Here is a 16,209-nt window from a genome sequence, read left to right on the forward strand (position 1 = left end):
TGTAAATCAAGAAAATCTTTAATACAAAAAAATGCAGACCTACAAACCTTGCTAGCTTACATACTGCCATCCAAGCCATCTCATATCAAGGATGGAGAACCTATTGCCCAACTACAACTCCCATCATCCTGTACCATTGGCTCCACTGCCTGGGGTTGATGGGAGCTCAAGTCCCCCCCCCCCCCAAAATCTGGAATTCTTCATTTCTGTTTTATCGCTTTGATGGCTTCCTCCGTTTCCCCCTCAGCAGATTATTTTTTGTGTTTTACATTACTAGCAGATTTTGATAAAGCATCCTGTTAATTTCCATTTCCAGACTACCCATCAACCAAATATAATACATATAAGAGAATTTGTTTTAACCTGGAAAAACAACAATAAACTGCCCACATTGGACAAGTGAATTATGAGGACATGGGAGCTAGTAAATATGGTCAAATTAACTATTATAATTAAAAGGGGGGAGATTAGGCAATTGTTTATTGAAAGTTGGAGCATGTTTGTAGTGTATTGGTGTAAGAATAAGACACAAGAAAATGTTCAGTCCTGCTGTTAGAAACCTTGTAAATACTAGTGTGTGTATAATGATTATTTAGTAGTGAAGAGTGGGGGAACATCCTTTATTTTCAACCAAGTTTTAGTCAGAGTAGACCCATGGAAATGAATGGCTATGACTAACAAATTAATTTCAGTTACTCTAAGTAGAAGTTAGGTTCTTATTTATGTTCCTTTGAGGATATTAGGTTAACCTTGTAAGGAGATTAAGATCTACTTAGGCCACATTCTTGTTGAATTTGCCAGAATAGAGAGATAGATAGTCTTTAAAAATATATTAATATTTTATTTATTTATTTATTTCATAAAATTTATACAGCACTTAATTGTAAAAAAACCTCAAAGTGGTTTACAAAAAAGTTAAACCATAAAATGCAAGAAAAAATTACAACCACACTTTAAAACATACAAGTGTTAAAATACTAAAATACTAAAACAGGTTAAAATTACCTCAGCTATGGGCTTATCCACATGACCTCTGCTTTATGCTGGGAAATCTGGATTTTTTCCGGATTGTTGTTTATTCCGATTTAGCACTACAGAGCAGGTTTTCCCTGGGGAAGGAGCGGGACAAGGGGAAAACCACTTGGACAAGTAGAAGCGTGGGTGAGCCCTTTCCAATAACGTGGGTGGGCTTATCCATGCAATAATGTTTTGAATAGGTCTTGAAATAGTACAGTGAAGGCGTCTGCTTGATCTCAATAGGCAGGGAGTTCCAAAGTGCAGGTGCTGCCACAATAAATGATCGAGGTCTTACAGATGCTGAACAAATACTATGTGGCACCTGTAGTCGTGCAAATTCCACTGATCAAAGTGGTTGAGTAGACACATGTGAGGTAAGGTGATCTTTTATGCATGTATCTGTTCCTGTGCATGTGAGATACACACTCTCTCACACACATTCTCTTCAGGGGTGTTTAAACCTTACTATTTAATTTTGAAATTATTGTACTACAGTGGTTCTCAAACTTAATCCATTCCGGAAGTCCGTTCCAAAACCAAAGCACTCCAAAACCAAGGCACACTTTCCAATAGAAAGTAATGCAAAATGGATTAATCAGTTTTAAAAAACAACCCCTAAAACAGCAATTTTACATGAATTTTACTATCTAACGAGACCATTGATCCATAAAATGAAAGCAATAAACAATGTACTGCAGTCACATAATCAATCAATCAATCAATCAATCAGTAGCTGAACTGGGTTCCATACAGTCACAAAAACAAAACAAAAAAGAGCAACATAAACAAAAAATAAATAGCAAAAACAGACAGATCTCAGCATAACACTCAAAACAGAAGTGTGGCTCGCAAAATGGAAGCATAACACTCAAAGAGAGCATGTTTGGCTTCCGAGAAAAGTTCGCAAACCGGAACACTTACTTCCGGGTTTGCAGTGTTTGGGTTCCAAGTTGTTTGAGTACCAAGGCGTTTGAGAAGGTACCACTGTATTTGTATGATATTAAATAATAATACAAAAATTCTGGGAAATCAGTAGAATTTACTGGCCAGAATATACAAATGCAACTAAATCACTAAAACAGTATCAGTACAAATGATACAAACATTCAAAACCAATAGATGAAATGAGATGGGTAGGTAGGCAGGCAGGTAGGCAGGTAAAGCAAGCTAGGAAAGAAGGGCAAGCAGGGGTGATACAGTCTCGCACAGGATGGTACCATATGTCTGCAATATGTTCAGGTCAGCTGTAATACATGTATTCTTTTATAATAGATTTCTCCGTAAGCCTGTGATCTACGAACCATGTAATAATTAATTTAGTATCTCTAATCTTGTTGGTTTTAAATTACCTTCTTTGAACATTAACTGATTTGAATATTATAGTGCTCTCATTTAGCAAGTTATTGCTCATTCTCACGTTTCTTTATGGCCTTCAGAAACACAGCAGAGTGAATAATCTGCAAGGTGCCCTCATGAAATGTTAGATAGATGTCCTCTGCTCCATGAAAATATCAGCAACGTGGTTTAATTTTTCCCCAATACAGGATCAGAGCCTATTCGAAGCCGGACAGGAAAGAGTGGCACATCAACCCCAACTACACCGGGTTCCACCGCCATAACTCCTGGGACACCACCTAGCTATTCCTCCCGTACCCCGGGCACTCCTGGGACCCCCAGCTATCCCAGAACCCCCCATACACCAGGTACTCCCAGATCTGGTATTCTGGTGTCCACTGAGAAGAAAGTTGCCATCATACGCACACCTCCAAAATCTCCAGCTACCCCGAAGCAACTACGGCTCATTAACCAGCCTCTGCCTGATCTCAAGAATGTCAGGTCCAAAATTGGGTCAACAGAGAACATCAGATATCAGCCTAAAGGGGGACAGGTAAGGCTTCTGTTCCAATAACAGCCAATGGTTCAGGCATTATCACTGGAAGCAGAATGCAGGGTCTCATAGAGAGGAGTAAAGGCCTGGAGTGGAATGGGGTTCTCTTCCTTCAAATCTCCTTACCAAGAGGGATGGAATCTTGTCAGTTCTAGGGTTTTAACAAAGCCTTTTTATGTTAGGGCTGTTTTGGAGAGTGGGGTATGTTTTTATCAAATGTACTACTGCTGCTTTTTGTGGACTGAACAAACATATTTTCAAAACAACTATAATTTTATCTTTTTTATATTATTGAAGTGCTTCTGAAGGAAAAAATGCTTGTTATATATATTTGTTACATGCCATCGGAATATTTTTGCATTAAGGCAAGGGCCACATAAGAGGAGCAGCTACCTGGTGTATTTACAAAACAGAGAGCCTTAGAAAGCCCAGTCAAGGAAAGCAAATACAATATATGTTCAATAATAGAATATTATTTTAATTAAACGTGGATAAGTCAGTTCCTTCAAATACTTCAGTCAAAAAGTGCACCCCAATCTGTAGAATACAGCAGTCCTTTAAAATAATTCAGACTCCAATCCTAAACATACTTACTTACCGGTGCTATCTGAAGAAGTGTGCATGCACACGAAAGCTCATACCAAGAACAAACTTAGTTGGTCTCTAAGGTGCTACTGGAAGGAATTTTTTATTTTGTTTTGTTTTGACTATGGCAGACCAACACGGCTACCTACCTGTAACTGATACTTACTTACTAGTGAGTGAGACCCACTGCAGACTGTGGAAACTCTCAAGTAAAAATGATAAGGATTGCTCAATAGGCAAATTGCATTCTTTATTAGATCAAACTTTTATGTTTTAATATTTTGTGTTTTAATAATGTGTGAAAACACAGCTGCCAAAAATGATTTGCATTGAAGGAAGGGTGACAGAATAGGCAGGATTAGCCAGGATCAATTCCAGATCACTGTGCTTCTCCATGAAACTTGCATGTGGTTCTATATGGTAGCAACATCTGTTTATCTATTTGTAAAATGTGTCATGATCCCTGGATCTGGCCCCTCATACTACCCTGAGTAAGGTACAGAAAAGGCGTGGAGTTACAATCTGACCCTTCCCAGAGTGAGGATATAACCCTCCAAGTCTGAGGAAAGTGGGAAAGCTGAGTCCTCAGTAGTATCCACGTCTGCTCTGCAGCATACAAATCAGTGCCTACAAGATTGACAAAGGCCTTTTAAGTCAGCATAGGCACTTCCACAAGGAAGCAGAGGCAACTACAGTATGGCTCTTGCTAGCCTACATGAGGCCACAGCTCTCTACAGATGTAGCATGATCAATAGCTCAGGCTCCTGGCTGTTTTGGGGAGACTTTGCCTGGACTTGCCTGCTTCAAAGGGGTTCTGCTTGTTACTACCACTGTGTGAGCCTCGGTGGAGCAGGAATAGTGGGATGTTCATGTGTGGGGATCCTAAACACCTAAATGTGGAGGGCTGGAAAGTAGATTCTTCCAATAGTAGAGACCTTGTATTCTTGTAGAAAAAGTGGCAGGAGGGTGGAACAAGCCTCCAAAATTGCCCTGGGTGTGGGATGCATGTCTATCCTTCCCTCATACTGCCAGGGAACAACCCTAGCAACAAAGAACCATGCATAGAGTGCATAATGTGCAGGGGAAGGCCAACGAGAACTGTGTGAGGATAGGATGATTCTGGGAGAGTTTTCACTGTGTCCAAAAGCTCTGGCATCATGACACCGGCTCCCCCAAGTATTCTCACCGATTAAGCATTAAAGAGCAGGTTTTACAGGGGAAAGTGGTGCAGCAAAGGCAAAACCACTCAGCCCAGCCCCATGCTTTCTAGGCCTGGGACAAACAGAAAGTAGACACGCCCTAAGTCTCCTCTCCCCATTAGCAGGGTGCCTATGACACCATAGCCTAGTTCTCACTGAGGTCCTCCATACATGGTTGGGTACAGAGTGCATCTTCCACATTGGCAGTGGGTAACTACATGTTAGAGGGGAATCCTTCAAGGCCACACCATTTTATTTCCGGGGAGACTCAAACCTCTGTCATCTCCTTTCTAGAAAGTAAGCACAACCCAGAAGGATGTAGTAGCAATACCTTAGTTTTACTTCTCCTACATCATTTCTGGCTTTGGCTCTTGTAGCTGTTGGAATGAACTGCTTTCTACAGTCTGCTTTATGCAAGTCAGTTTATGGAAACAAATAAAAGGCAGCTGGGGTTTCATAACCTGAGCTTAAATTGCCATGCTGAGTGTAATAACTCCAGGAGGAGGAAGGAGTGGAAAACCCTGAACAAGTAACATAAGCAAATATGACAGGAAAATTACTGAAAGGGTATAGATATGCTGCCCTAAAGTGTCATTTCTCCTTTTACTGGGGGCATCTGTTAACCTAGTAGCTGAGAGTCCATCCTTGGCTTGCAGCTGTCCTGGGGAGCAGAGTAGCACTGTGACAACACCATGCTCTGGAGGTGCTTACACAGAGAGCAGCAGGAGGTGTCTGAATGTTAAATAAATCAAAGTAGAAATACAGGGTTGTAAAGGTCTCATTAGAAACTCATGAGCTAACATATCCATTTAAAGTCATGTCTTTACCCACCCAACCACTTCTGCCACGGTTTTTTTTTTTAACAAGCGGTAGATACCACCTGAAGAGGAGATCTCAAACTTTATGAGAATGATCGTCTCTAACAGAACTTGTTGGGAGCATTTTTCACATTGTGATTTGTGACAAAACAGGCAGATGTACTTGGGTATAGCGGCATATAAATCAGTAACAGTAGGTTGCTTTGTCCCCTGGAAGGGGAACCCTGCTTACATTGGGTGGCTGTAACTCACATAGTGGGAAAGAGAGAGACAACTTCTAAGATGCCAGTGTTACATAGCAGGAAATATCTCCTTGCTCAGAGCCAGACTATATTACCATCCAAATCACATAGTTTATCTCTTGCTGGATTGTGCATCACTTGGGAATGTGAGTTGAGGATTGCCTGTTTGAATGGTCCCCAACATTAAAATCCCATGCCCTAGGACAGCTGGCATTGCCATCGTCACTCTGACATCCTAGCCATCTTTACGCAGATAACGTTGTATTCAAAAACCAATCAGACCCTAATCCAGTATTCTGCAGTTGTACACCTCAGCAAAAGCTGTACCATGTGATTCAGCTGAGCATGAATATTGCGACTTTGTACATAGCAAGAAAAATGGGACAGGAGAGACCAAAGAGAATCTTGCACTTTACCTCGTCTCCTTGGGGAATCGTACCTCACACTGTGGCATTGCATCCAAGCTTGCAATTTGTGCCTCAAGAAGTTTTTAATTGGTTTTATATGGGGCTAAAAGCCAAGGAGGCTGTACATCTTGTGATCTTAAACAGGATAGAATTGCCTGTTTTCCTTCTTAAGGGGTTGCTGGGTAAAAATATTCAATTCTTGGCAAAATTTTAAGGCTGCTTGCTCTTGGGTATGTCTGATAGGTTTCAAAAGTAATTTAGCATGCTATCCGTCAGGAACAGAAAACACTGCAGGGAAGGGCATTCAGAAGCAACCTGGCGGCATGAATGATTTGCAAGATGCCCCAAGGAATGTAAGGGGGAAATTTTGCAACGTATGCCAAGCCTTATTTTATCTTTATTTCCCTCACACCCCTCCTTGTTATGGAAATGAAGGGATGTGTGTCAATGCACTACTAATTCCAAAGAAGAAAATGTATCCCATCAGTGGAATGTGCTTATTTTCATTGAGAGATCTGTGAGCTAAACAAAACCTCTCGAGATAACAAATCCCACTATGGGGTTCTGTTATGAAGATTGCCCTTCATATGTTAACAGGACAGTAGCAGAAACTGTGAGTCACTGCCTTGTGCTGTAGCAAGCTTGTGTGGCGAAAAGAACACTTTCCCTATTATAAAATGTATCGCCTATCTCTCCATCTGGTAGTGTAAATGACACCAGTGCCTGCCAATCTGCAAACGTTTTCATATTAGTACAGAGAATTAGCTACAAGGCAGCTGAAACTGCCAAAGATGATGCTACAACACCAGGTCTTCCTCAGATCCAGATTCTCATATTAATCACAGTAACAACACATATCCACAGGTTGTCAGAAGTGGCCGAAAATGTGTTCAAAGGATTGCCAATGTGAGAATGAACCCTGGATTTTTAAGAATCAAAACGTGCAGTTACTACTGAAAACAGCAATTGTGCATTTAGCTGCCCCATCCTACTCTATAATAATGGCTGGCGGAACTTAGCTGTGCCCTGATATCACAGTGCTTTGTGTTTCCCACTCCTCAGCAGCAGCCAACGATGTGCAGTGGAGTTTGGGAAAGACAGAATATCAGGTAGGGAGATGGTTGCTGATGCCATCTTAGCATAACATCTAGTTGGCCTTTTAGCATGATGTTTCCTTTGGCTTGGGAGATGTGAGGGACTTATTTCGTACAAGTGATGCACTCAGTTGCTATTGATGTCCCTCAAACAAGAGATTAGAAGACATGGATTTGTGTCAGACTATGGTTTGTGTAGCCTGGCTTTGGTTATGTAGGGTGTTCAGCTCAGTTCAAAGGCCAGGACAAAGTCCTCCAGAGGCCTTTCACATCACCTGCTCCCTGATCCTTTGAACGGCAGATGTTGAAAATTGAATGTAGAATCTTGTAGGACAAGTACCTTAACCACTGAAGCCACTCTACCCTCCCTGAGCAATTTTCAGTTTATAGCTGGAGTAGGATGGAAATGGACCTGTCATTTGAAATGAACAATAATAATACTTAGCAGTTATTGGTCACATATCAGTGCCCAAAACATTTCACAAATAGCCATGGTGGTGTCGCTGTTAATAGTGCTGGGAGACCCAAGTTCAAAGCCCTCATGAAGCTATGAAACTCACTAGTTGACCTTGGGCCAGGTACCTTTTCACAGCCTAATGCCATTGAGCTTCCTGAAGGAAAGGCACACATAGAAACACGATGATAACAATACATTGTCACCAAGACTTGCAAGTTCTGTCAGGGAGGTCAGTTTTATAATACCCATATTGCAAAGCCCAAGAGGTGGCTTTTTAGTTGAGGTGAGATATGAACTGGGCACTTCCCAGGGGATTACTCTTTTACCTGGTCAAACCAGACTTCAGGAAACCATTTGAGTGTGATTAACTATATCTTTTCAGAAGCTTTAGAAATATAGTCTATCTGTATAATGACTGGGGTCTATGCCTAGGGGTTCAGCCCAGACTTCCTTGCCTGCATTGCTGCACTTCTATCTATCTATCTATCTATCTATCTATCTATCTATCTATCTATCTATCTATCGGGTTTTTTCTATGTGCATACTACACTTAAAGGTTCAGCTGCCTGTGTCACGTCCTATATACTTCAAAGGGAATTTGGAGTGAACAAAGATGGCAGAATTGGTCCCCTAGGGACTGAATTATCATTGAAAGTTATGCACACGTATGCAGAGGGTAATAGCCTCTGAGGTATACATGAATTTTCATAAACCTTTCAGGAAATTGCATATAATCAGCCTCATAACTCCAGTTGCATAAGATGTCATGAGCACAGGAAGGAAGTAACCTAGTGAAAGAAACACAGGAGAAAAAAAATAACTTTAACCACTGCATCCCCCCCCCCCAGCATTGGTTTTTATAGTAGAATGTTTTGAAGGCTGGCGCTTAACTGTGGATTGGAGTATATGGTCTAAGAATAAAGTGCAGGAATAAAGTGCAAGAGATAGAACATAGTGCACTAGTTATTAGCAAAAGTGTACTCAGGTTTTCTCCTCCCTAGTTCTCCAGCTGCCGCTCTGCAACTGACAACTCCAGGCCTTGGACTGGCAGTTGAAAAATTTGGGTGTTTGTCTCTCACTGGGAAGCTACCATAGCCCCTGACCCTCACAGATTCTGGCTCCAGTGGTGGATGTAGGAAGCACAGAGGTAGCAAAGGTGCTAGAACCTTCCACCCCTCTCTGCAAGTCCTCAGATGTTCCGACCACCACTGTGCTGCTGAATCTCTGAGCCACAGCAGGTGCCCAAAGAAATAATCCTGGTCCAGAAAGGTTGCTGAAGCAGTTGGATGTTAAGCCCCTCACAGGCCAGGGCTCCCCCATCCTCCAAGCAGTGGCTGCTACTATTTCTGGCTCTAGTTGCAGGTGCAAGAGATGCACTGAATTCTTCTAAGAAGTCAGCTGAGAATTGAGAGTAGGGTGCAAAAGCTGGAAAGCTTTTAAATAAGCTCTTTATGAACTTTGATACTTTAGGGTAAGTTCTTTTAGAGGGGCAGGTAAGAATCAAATGATTGGGAACTATGCTGTAAAAATGGATCACAGGCTTTGGAACAGAATGTGGGACAAAATGGGAATCTAACTATAAATCTGTGGGTGTGGTGACTCCAAGGGCTGCAATTGGCCAACAGCTGGACCTTTGCCAGCAAGAATTCCCTTCCAGATAAAAATGAGCAGAAAAAGGCCTGAATCACGCAGGTTTCATTCAGACTCGTAGGTCGGAGCTGAGATGGAAAAGAACCTTTCACCTTTCCTGTGTGCCTCTGCCATGCCAGTTCAAGAGCTTGCTGTATTTCTAAATCAAGGGGCACTGTATTTCTAAATCAGGCCTTCACAAGACCTTGCAGCAGTTTGGACTTTCTGTGCCCCTTGAATCTGCATTTGTGGAGCAAATTCTTCCTCCTGACCACTGCTCAGAGGTGTTGCTGATTCCTTGCTACTGGCAACAGGCAGGCTGGACAGAAATTCGGCGAGGGCTTTTTGTTATCCATCTGACTCACACTTCTCCAGGAATCAGATCCAGGGTTCATGTTTGAGGGTCAGTGCTCTCCTGTCAAGGTTTTTAAAATAACCAAATCACCTAAAATAACATATACAACTGTTCAAAAATCTTATGACAGTTGCCTTGGCATCCCAGTCATCAGCTGTTAAGTTTGCAAGGGGTTGGATTCAATGACCCTCGCGGTCCCTTCCAAATCTACATTTCTATGATTCTATGATTAATCTCCATCCATAAAAGAAAGGATAACCAAAACCTCAGAACAGACATTTGCTAGTGATAAGACAATAGTCACATATGATAAACAACTGCATTTACAAATGACTGCATATATGAGAAGAGTACCACCGCACAGTCTTTCACATTCAACATCTCCATTTTAGTTTATGGCATTTGTATTATTGCACATTTTCAATCGCCTTTGGCGATTGAAAATACAGATGTTGCGATGCCACTGTTGCATTGTTATTAAGAAGGGCAAATTTCTACTTCAGCTTATTGGGAAGGAAAAGCCATGTCTCAGTGGTAAAGCATTTGTAATAAACTGATCTTTTAGTGGAGCATCTACACATTGGAACTCCCTGCTTATTTGCATCAGGCAAGACACCTTTCTTTTTGTCACCTGCTAAAAACATTTTGTTTACTTAAGCCTAGCCAGATACGTAGAATGTTGACATGTGTTTTAATCTGCTTTTTGGCTTATTCATTATTTTAATAATTCCTTTTAAACATTGCCCATTGGCAGAGTCCATCATATGTCACCATTAGCCTGCTTCCTTATCTTTCATCTTGCTCTTCAGGATGAAGTGCAGAAGGCAGAATGTGCGTCTTCACGTTTCCATGCAATTTCATAAGCCCCTTCGACTGCCAGGGAAACCTTATTGTGTGTTACAATTTTTAAAAATACAGAAAGAAAATGCAGTCAGTGCACGTTAATGTGCAGTCGCACAATTTTCATGAAAGTTGTTTGTTTTTTCTTGGCAATTGGTGTTAAGTAAAAGCAATCTGTATCTACCAGATAAAATGCTAGCTTGTAAACTTGAGAAGAAGAATATTATCCCAGCCATAAAATGTGGAAAGCATAATTACAATAGAACAATAGAAAGAAGTCAAGGAAGGAAGGAGGGAGGGAGGGAGAGTCTTCCACCTGCTTCTTGTACTCATGGAAGCTTGACTAGTCTTTTGTTGTTTCGATGGAGGCTGCTTTTCAAATGGAAGTTTTGTAGACAATCCAATGATACACGTAGAATATAAGCGGTTCTCTTCATTGTACACCGTATCGATTTTATTGTCTGCTCCATCAGCTTCTTTTTGGCACCTGCTAAAGGTCCTCTGAGGGACGCAGGTGGCGCTGTGGGTTAAACCACAGAGCCTAGGGTTTGCTGATCAGAAGGTCGGCGGTTTGAATCCGCGCGACGGGGTGAGCTCCCATTCCTCAGTCCCAGCTCCTGCCCACCTAGCAGTTCGAAAGCATGCCAGTGCAAGTAGATAAATAGGTACCGCTCCGGCAGGAAGGTAAACGCCATTTCTGTGCGCTGTTCTGGTTCGCCAGAAGCGGCTTTGTCATGCTGGCCACATGACCCGGAAGCTGTACGCCGGCTCCCTCAGCCAGTAACGCGAGATGAGCGCCGCAACCCCAGAGTTGGACACGACTGGACCTAATGGTCAGGGGTCCCTTTACCTTTAAAGGTCCTCTGACTCAACTTCCCTTCCTTTCTGGAGTAAGAGCTTAGAACAGTGACTCTCAAAGTGTGTAGCAGGAGAGGATGGCAATTGTGGTGGGAAGATTCAAGGACAATCAAAGAAACATTTAAATATTTTAGGGTAGTATAGTATAGTATAGTATCAAAAGTTTTTTGTGTGGAATATGGATATATACCTTTTCAAGATAAAAGCAAGAGCATCAAGTGATACTGAGGACAATCCCAGTTGTGTTTTCCAATATATTTCTTATCAGTAAAAAAAAAAAAATCAGTGCGGCACAGGCAAATTTTTATTCTGAAAGTGTGGCCTAGAGGGGAAAAAAGTTTGAGAACCACTGGCTTGGAAAGCTAATGGCAGGAGGAAGCAATTTAAAAGGAGCAGACAGCATGAAAGGAGCAAGTGAATGTCCCATCATACATTAGAGCCTTTGTGCAAAAGCATAGCAGTTGTAATAGCTGTAAGCTTCCTACTGCAGGCACTGGCCCAATGAGGGGGAATCATCTCCTGTGGTGCAGTGCCACAGAGAAGTGGTTTGGGGCCATCTCATTGCACTATATGACATGTCAGGAGCAGACCAAGTGCTGGAGTAGCATCATCCTTGTTTCAAGAAATGGCAGGGAGCAGAGTTGTTTAGAGGGCATTGAAAAGGTTTACTTAAGTATTTCTGCTCCCTGTTTATAAAGCTTAAATCCACCCATGAAGTGGGGAGAAGCAGCCACCTCAGACATCAGAAGCCCCCAAGGTGGGGCCCTGCCACTGCTGGAGAAGTGACGGCAGCATCGCCACTGATTCCCAGCAAGATCTCATCACAACCTGTGTAAGGGATGTTTCGGCAGTAGCAGCACAGCTAAATGGGATGCACCACCCTTGAAGCTGTGACCCTTTGGATTCACATAATTCCTGACCATTGGACATGCTGGCTTGGGCTGGTAGGAGTTGGGAGTCCAGCAGCAACTGGAGGGCCATAGGATCCCTATCCTTGCTTTTATGCTTTCCCCAGAAAGATATTTATGAGAGAAAGGTGGGTGGCAAGGAAGAAGAATTGAGGAGTAGGCAAAATGAGAACTTTAACACAGTCATAAAGCAGAGAATCTGAAGAAAATAGGCATGGGAGTGTTGGGCTCAAACTGTCCTGCCCTGATAATATTATAGTGATCTGTGAGCAGATGGGTCTCATCACCCTGGGAAGTTAGTCCATCTAGGAGAAGAAAAGCTCTGATCCTAAGCTTCTGCTGCCTTGCGGGATCTCTACAGGAGAAGAAAAGTCTAAGGAGTAAACCCTACACAAATACAGTGTAGAGTCCCCAAGGCAGTTGGATGGCGCCTTGTACACCCCCTTCCAGCAACTCCTGTTGCCAAGCTGGTGCCAAATGTATTGCTCTGCTTTTCTTTGGATCACATTAGCAAGGCCAATTAAAGGCCAATGTTGTCTGGGAAGCCTGGGACCTTCATACACACTGCCCAGGCTAGTGCCCAGGCTTGCTCCCTGGGCAGGTCACTTCGGTGCTGGTAAGGCAGCAGTTTGACTCTGCCTCCAGAGGCACACTCTGTTGTCTCTCGATACAGACTGATGCCAACAACAAGATGTGTGGAACAATTGTGGGGTTCTAGAGGCAGACTGATACAGGCATGCGTAGTGTGAATCATTAGGTGGTCTACTTCCGTTTTCCCAATCCCCCTTCGGTGGTCTGCAATTTGTAAAGAGGATGAAATCAGTATTGGAGTAGATTTCTTTGCTACCAAGAAAGTATTCATACCGACGACTTCTCTCATGAGCTGCAGCCTTTGCATTTTGTTTATGTGCCACTGAAAACCTCATAACAGAAATCCAAGCTGATATTTAATATATTGAGCTGGCCTTCAGTGCACTGCTTGCACTTTTCAGGAGCCTGCTATTCCCTTGCCCCATTACAGTAGCTTAGAGGATATAGGCCTTCTATCTTCACACGGATGAGCACTTAACTAGTTGCTGCTATAGAAAAGTCACCTGCCTCTCAGAATCTTGAAGCAATTGTTTTGTTTTGCCATGCAGACAGCTGGAAAGAAACAGGATAGAAAGGTCAAGGCATTCTTAAACAACTTTGACTCATGATTAGAGCATAACTTGTAAACCAAACGGCCCCCTCCACTGCAGCAGACAGGACTTTGTTGGGAGCTGTGCATACCAACGCTAACACTTTTTATAGTAAGTTAACCTCCGATTCCTTTTAGGTTAGGATTTTAAGCAAGAAGATTGATTTTAGCGATATTCAATCCAGATGTGGTTCCAAGGATAACATCACACATTCAGCAGGGGGAGGAAATGTAAGTAAAGATGGCGCCTGGCGAGGTACCCTGGGCCAATTTGGTGACCCTCCTCTGCACAGCCTAGCCCTTTGTGTCTTCCTACCAAGCACTCTTTCCCTTCTTGCTAATGTTTCACAGACACCTTGGTCTAGTGATGTGTTCAGCATTGTGTGTTGAGTGGTGGGTATCTCCATCCTTCCTCACAGACCACAGCAAATTTCCCAGTCTCAGTCAAAGCACTCTGCTCCACAAGACACTGACTCAGCCAGTTGAAATATACAATTATTCAAGGCCTTATTAAAAAAAAAAATTAAAATCCCAGTCCGTATGGGGCTGAAAATGTGAGAAAATGTTAAGGATTCAAACATAAGAGTTTCACTTGCTTAGCAATTTGGAGGTAAGACTAACAATATGCCCTTAACACTTGGTAGTGTTTTCTGACTGGGTGGCTTAGCAAGGATAGGGGAATATAGCTGTTGTAGACCCACCATCGTGTGACTTCCTTTCACACCGAAGGCCTTGTAGAATCCGAGCCAATCATATTTCAGGATATGCTTGACCCATTTGCACCATCTCATTTCATGGTACTTCATGGTGTGTCCAAAAGGGTGAGTGAACCTTAAGTCTATCACATATCTGAGGCAGTATCTGTAGTAGCGCCCCCAAATGCCAGGAACATTGTAAGGAAACGTGTCAGTTTATGCTTAGTGAGACCAAATCAGGCCTTAGAAAGGTGGAAGTGTCCTTATGTAGCTACAGGAGCACTGAAAAATTTTCCAATCGGAAATCCAGTTAAGCCACAGAAGGCAATCCTGGAACTCTGTGCAAAAAGGAAATAGAAATATGCCACACAGTTCTCAGCACACAGCACTGAAACAAACTTTCTTTCACGTGAAAAATCTTAGGAAAGAACTTCACTCACCTTTCTGATTTACAGTCTTCACTTTACTAATGAAAAGCCTTTAACGTGGTTCTGCTAGGTTCAAATGGGAAGCTTGCTGTATTAATCTGGGTGTTTCCCTCCTTTGTGGCATGATTGTATACTACTAATCATCTATTTTCTTACAGTATCTTTCAAAGTCAGGGCACATTCATTTCCAGGTTTTATTTTCTCATTCCCAAGATAAATTTTTGTATATTTTTAACAGGTGCAGATCGTAACTAAGAAGATAGACTTAAGTCATGTGACTTCAAAATGTGGCTCACTAAAGAATATCCGTCACAGGCCAGGTAAGATGGAAATTATCGGGGGGGGGGGGGTTGCAAAACACGAATTTTCCAGGGTATCTGATGTCCATAATAAGGACTCAGGCACTGTAGGAAAATTGCATTTCCTAGGGTCCCTGACATCTGGGATGTTGTCATTGCCACATTTGAGAGTGAAGGAAGCCTCCGGTAAAACACCTCCACTGCCACTGCCAGATAAATGTGAAGAAGATGGCTGTCCCTCCCTATATCACCTCTATTGTGGGTTTGCATATTTCCCAGGAATATTTTCTTTTGCTAATCTCATGTACCACTTACTAGGTTATAGAGGCCATCTATTTAATATGCATATTAATGTGTTAATATGGTTTTGGAGCTACTCCCATTCCTGATCCTGGGTAAGCAGTGGAAAGGAAAATGGAGCAGGGAGATTAAGGGAAGGAGAGAAAAAATTAAAAAATCATGCCACTTTCTTCCCTATTCACAGTTCATGCATTCTCAGGTCTTCTTCCACAGACCCAGAAGGATTCTTCTGTTGAAGTATTTTGTATAGACACTCTCTTAACACACGCCATCCATTATGCAACCATTAACCTTGGTTTCTGTTGTGGTCTGCTTCCAAGTAAAGTTTTGGTTTCTTTTCCAAACCACTGACACTAAAAGTCCACAGAGGAGCATTTGCTTATTCCAGTTTTGACATTAGGCACTTGTATGCATGAATATCTATCTCTAATTGAAAGCCATTTACAAACGATTTCTCATTCTGAAGTACACAGTGCCAGCTGCCCACACAATGAATGGCCTGATCTGCACGTCACAGAAAGACAAACTATGCTTACCAGGACTGTACAAATGGGCTGGCTCCTGGAGGGGAGATTGTACCCACTGTACTTCTCTCCAAGCCTTTCCACTGAGCACAGCATAGCAGCCACAGCAAAGTTTGGCTCAGCATGTCATCCTAATCCCATGATCATTGTTAAGGGGGAAAGTATGTGTGTTGAAAAGTGCTTCAATCACAGATGTTGGAGAGTTTTGCTGTATTTTCCAACTTAATTTTCCTCCCATAACATCTAGGTGGAGGGCGAGTGAAAATTGAGAGTGTGAAACTGGATTTTAAAGAAAAGGCCCATGCCAAGGTTGGCTCACTTGACAACGCTCACCATGTACCTGGAGGAGGTAATATTAAGGTAAGGCACTGCCACTTCTATATACTGAAACATTCATTCTGTGCATCATCCAGTTGCTTCTGAATACCCTGGATTAGATCCAGACTAAGGGACGCGGGTGGCGCTGTGGTCTAAACCACTGAGCCT

The 16,209-nt window shown here is 42.4% G+C and overlaps 1 protein-coding gene across 38 annotated transcripts in view; it reads left to right on the forward strand.

The window, feature by feature from the left end:
* The window catches only part of MAP2 (microtubule associated protein 2), a 186,709-nt gene that overhangs the window by 167,801 nt on the left and 2,699 nt on the right, over positions 1-16,209 (forward strand). For 28 of the 38 annotated variants that reach the window (XM_033170369.1, XM_033170504.1, XM_033170422.1 and 25 more), the window contains 4 exons: positions 2,562-2,905; positions 13,616-13,708; positions 14,839-14,920; positions 15,971-16,083. In XM_033170369.1, the coding sequence (XP_033026260.1) occupies positions 2,562-2,905; positions 13,616-13,708; positions 14,839-14,920; positions 15,971-16,083 (632 nt within the window). The remainder of the gene's footprint in view (positions 1-2,561; positions 2,906-13,615; positions 13,709-14,838; positions 14,921-15,970; positions 16,084-16,209) is intronic. The other 10 variants (XM_033170438.1, XM_033170547.1, XM_033170640.1 and 7 more) reach the window with 1 other exon arrangement.

Source organism: Lacerta agilis, chromosome 1 (genome assembly GCF_009819535.1).
Source record: "Lacerta agilis isolate rLacAgi1 chromosome 1, rLacAgi1.pri, whole genome shotgun sequence".
In the NCBI taxonomy this organism is placed as follows: Eukaryota; Metazoa; Chordata; class Lepidosauria; order Squamata; family Lacertidae; genus Lacerta; species Lacerta agilis.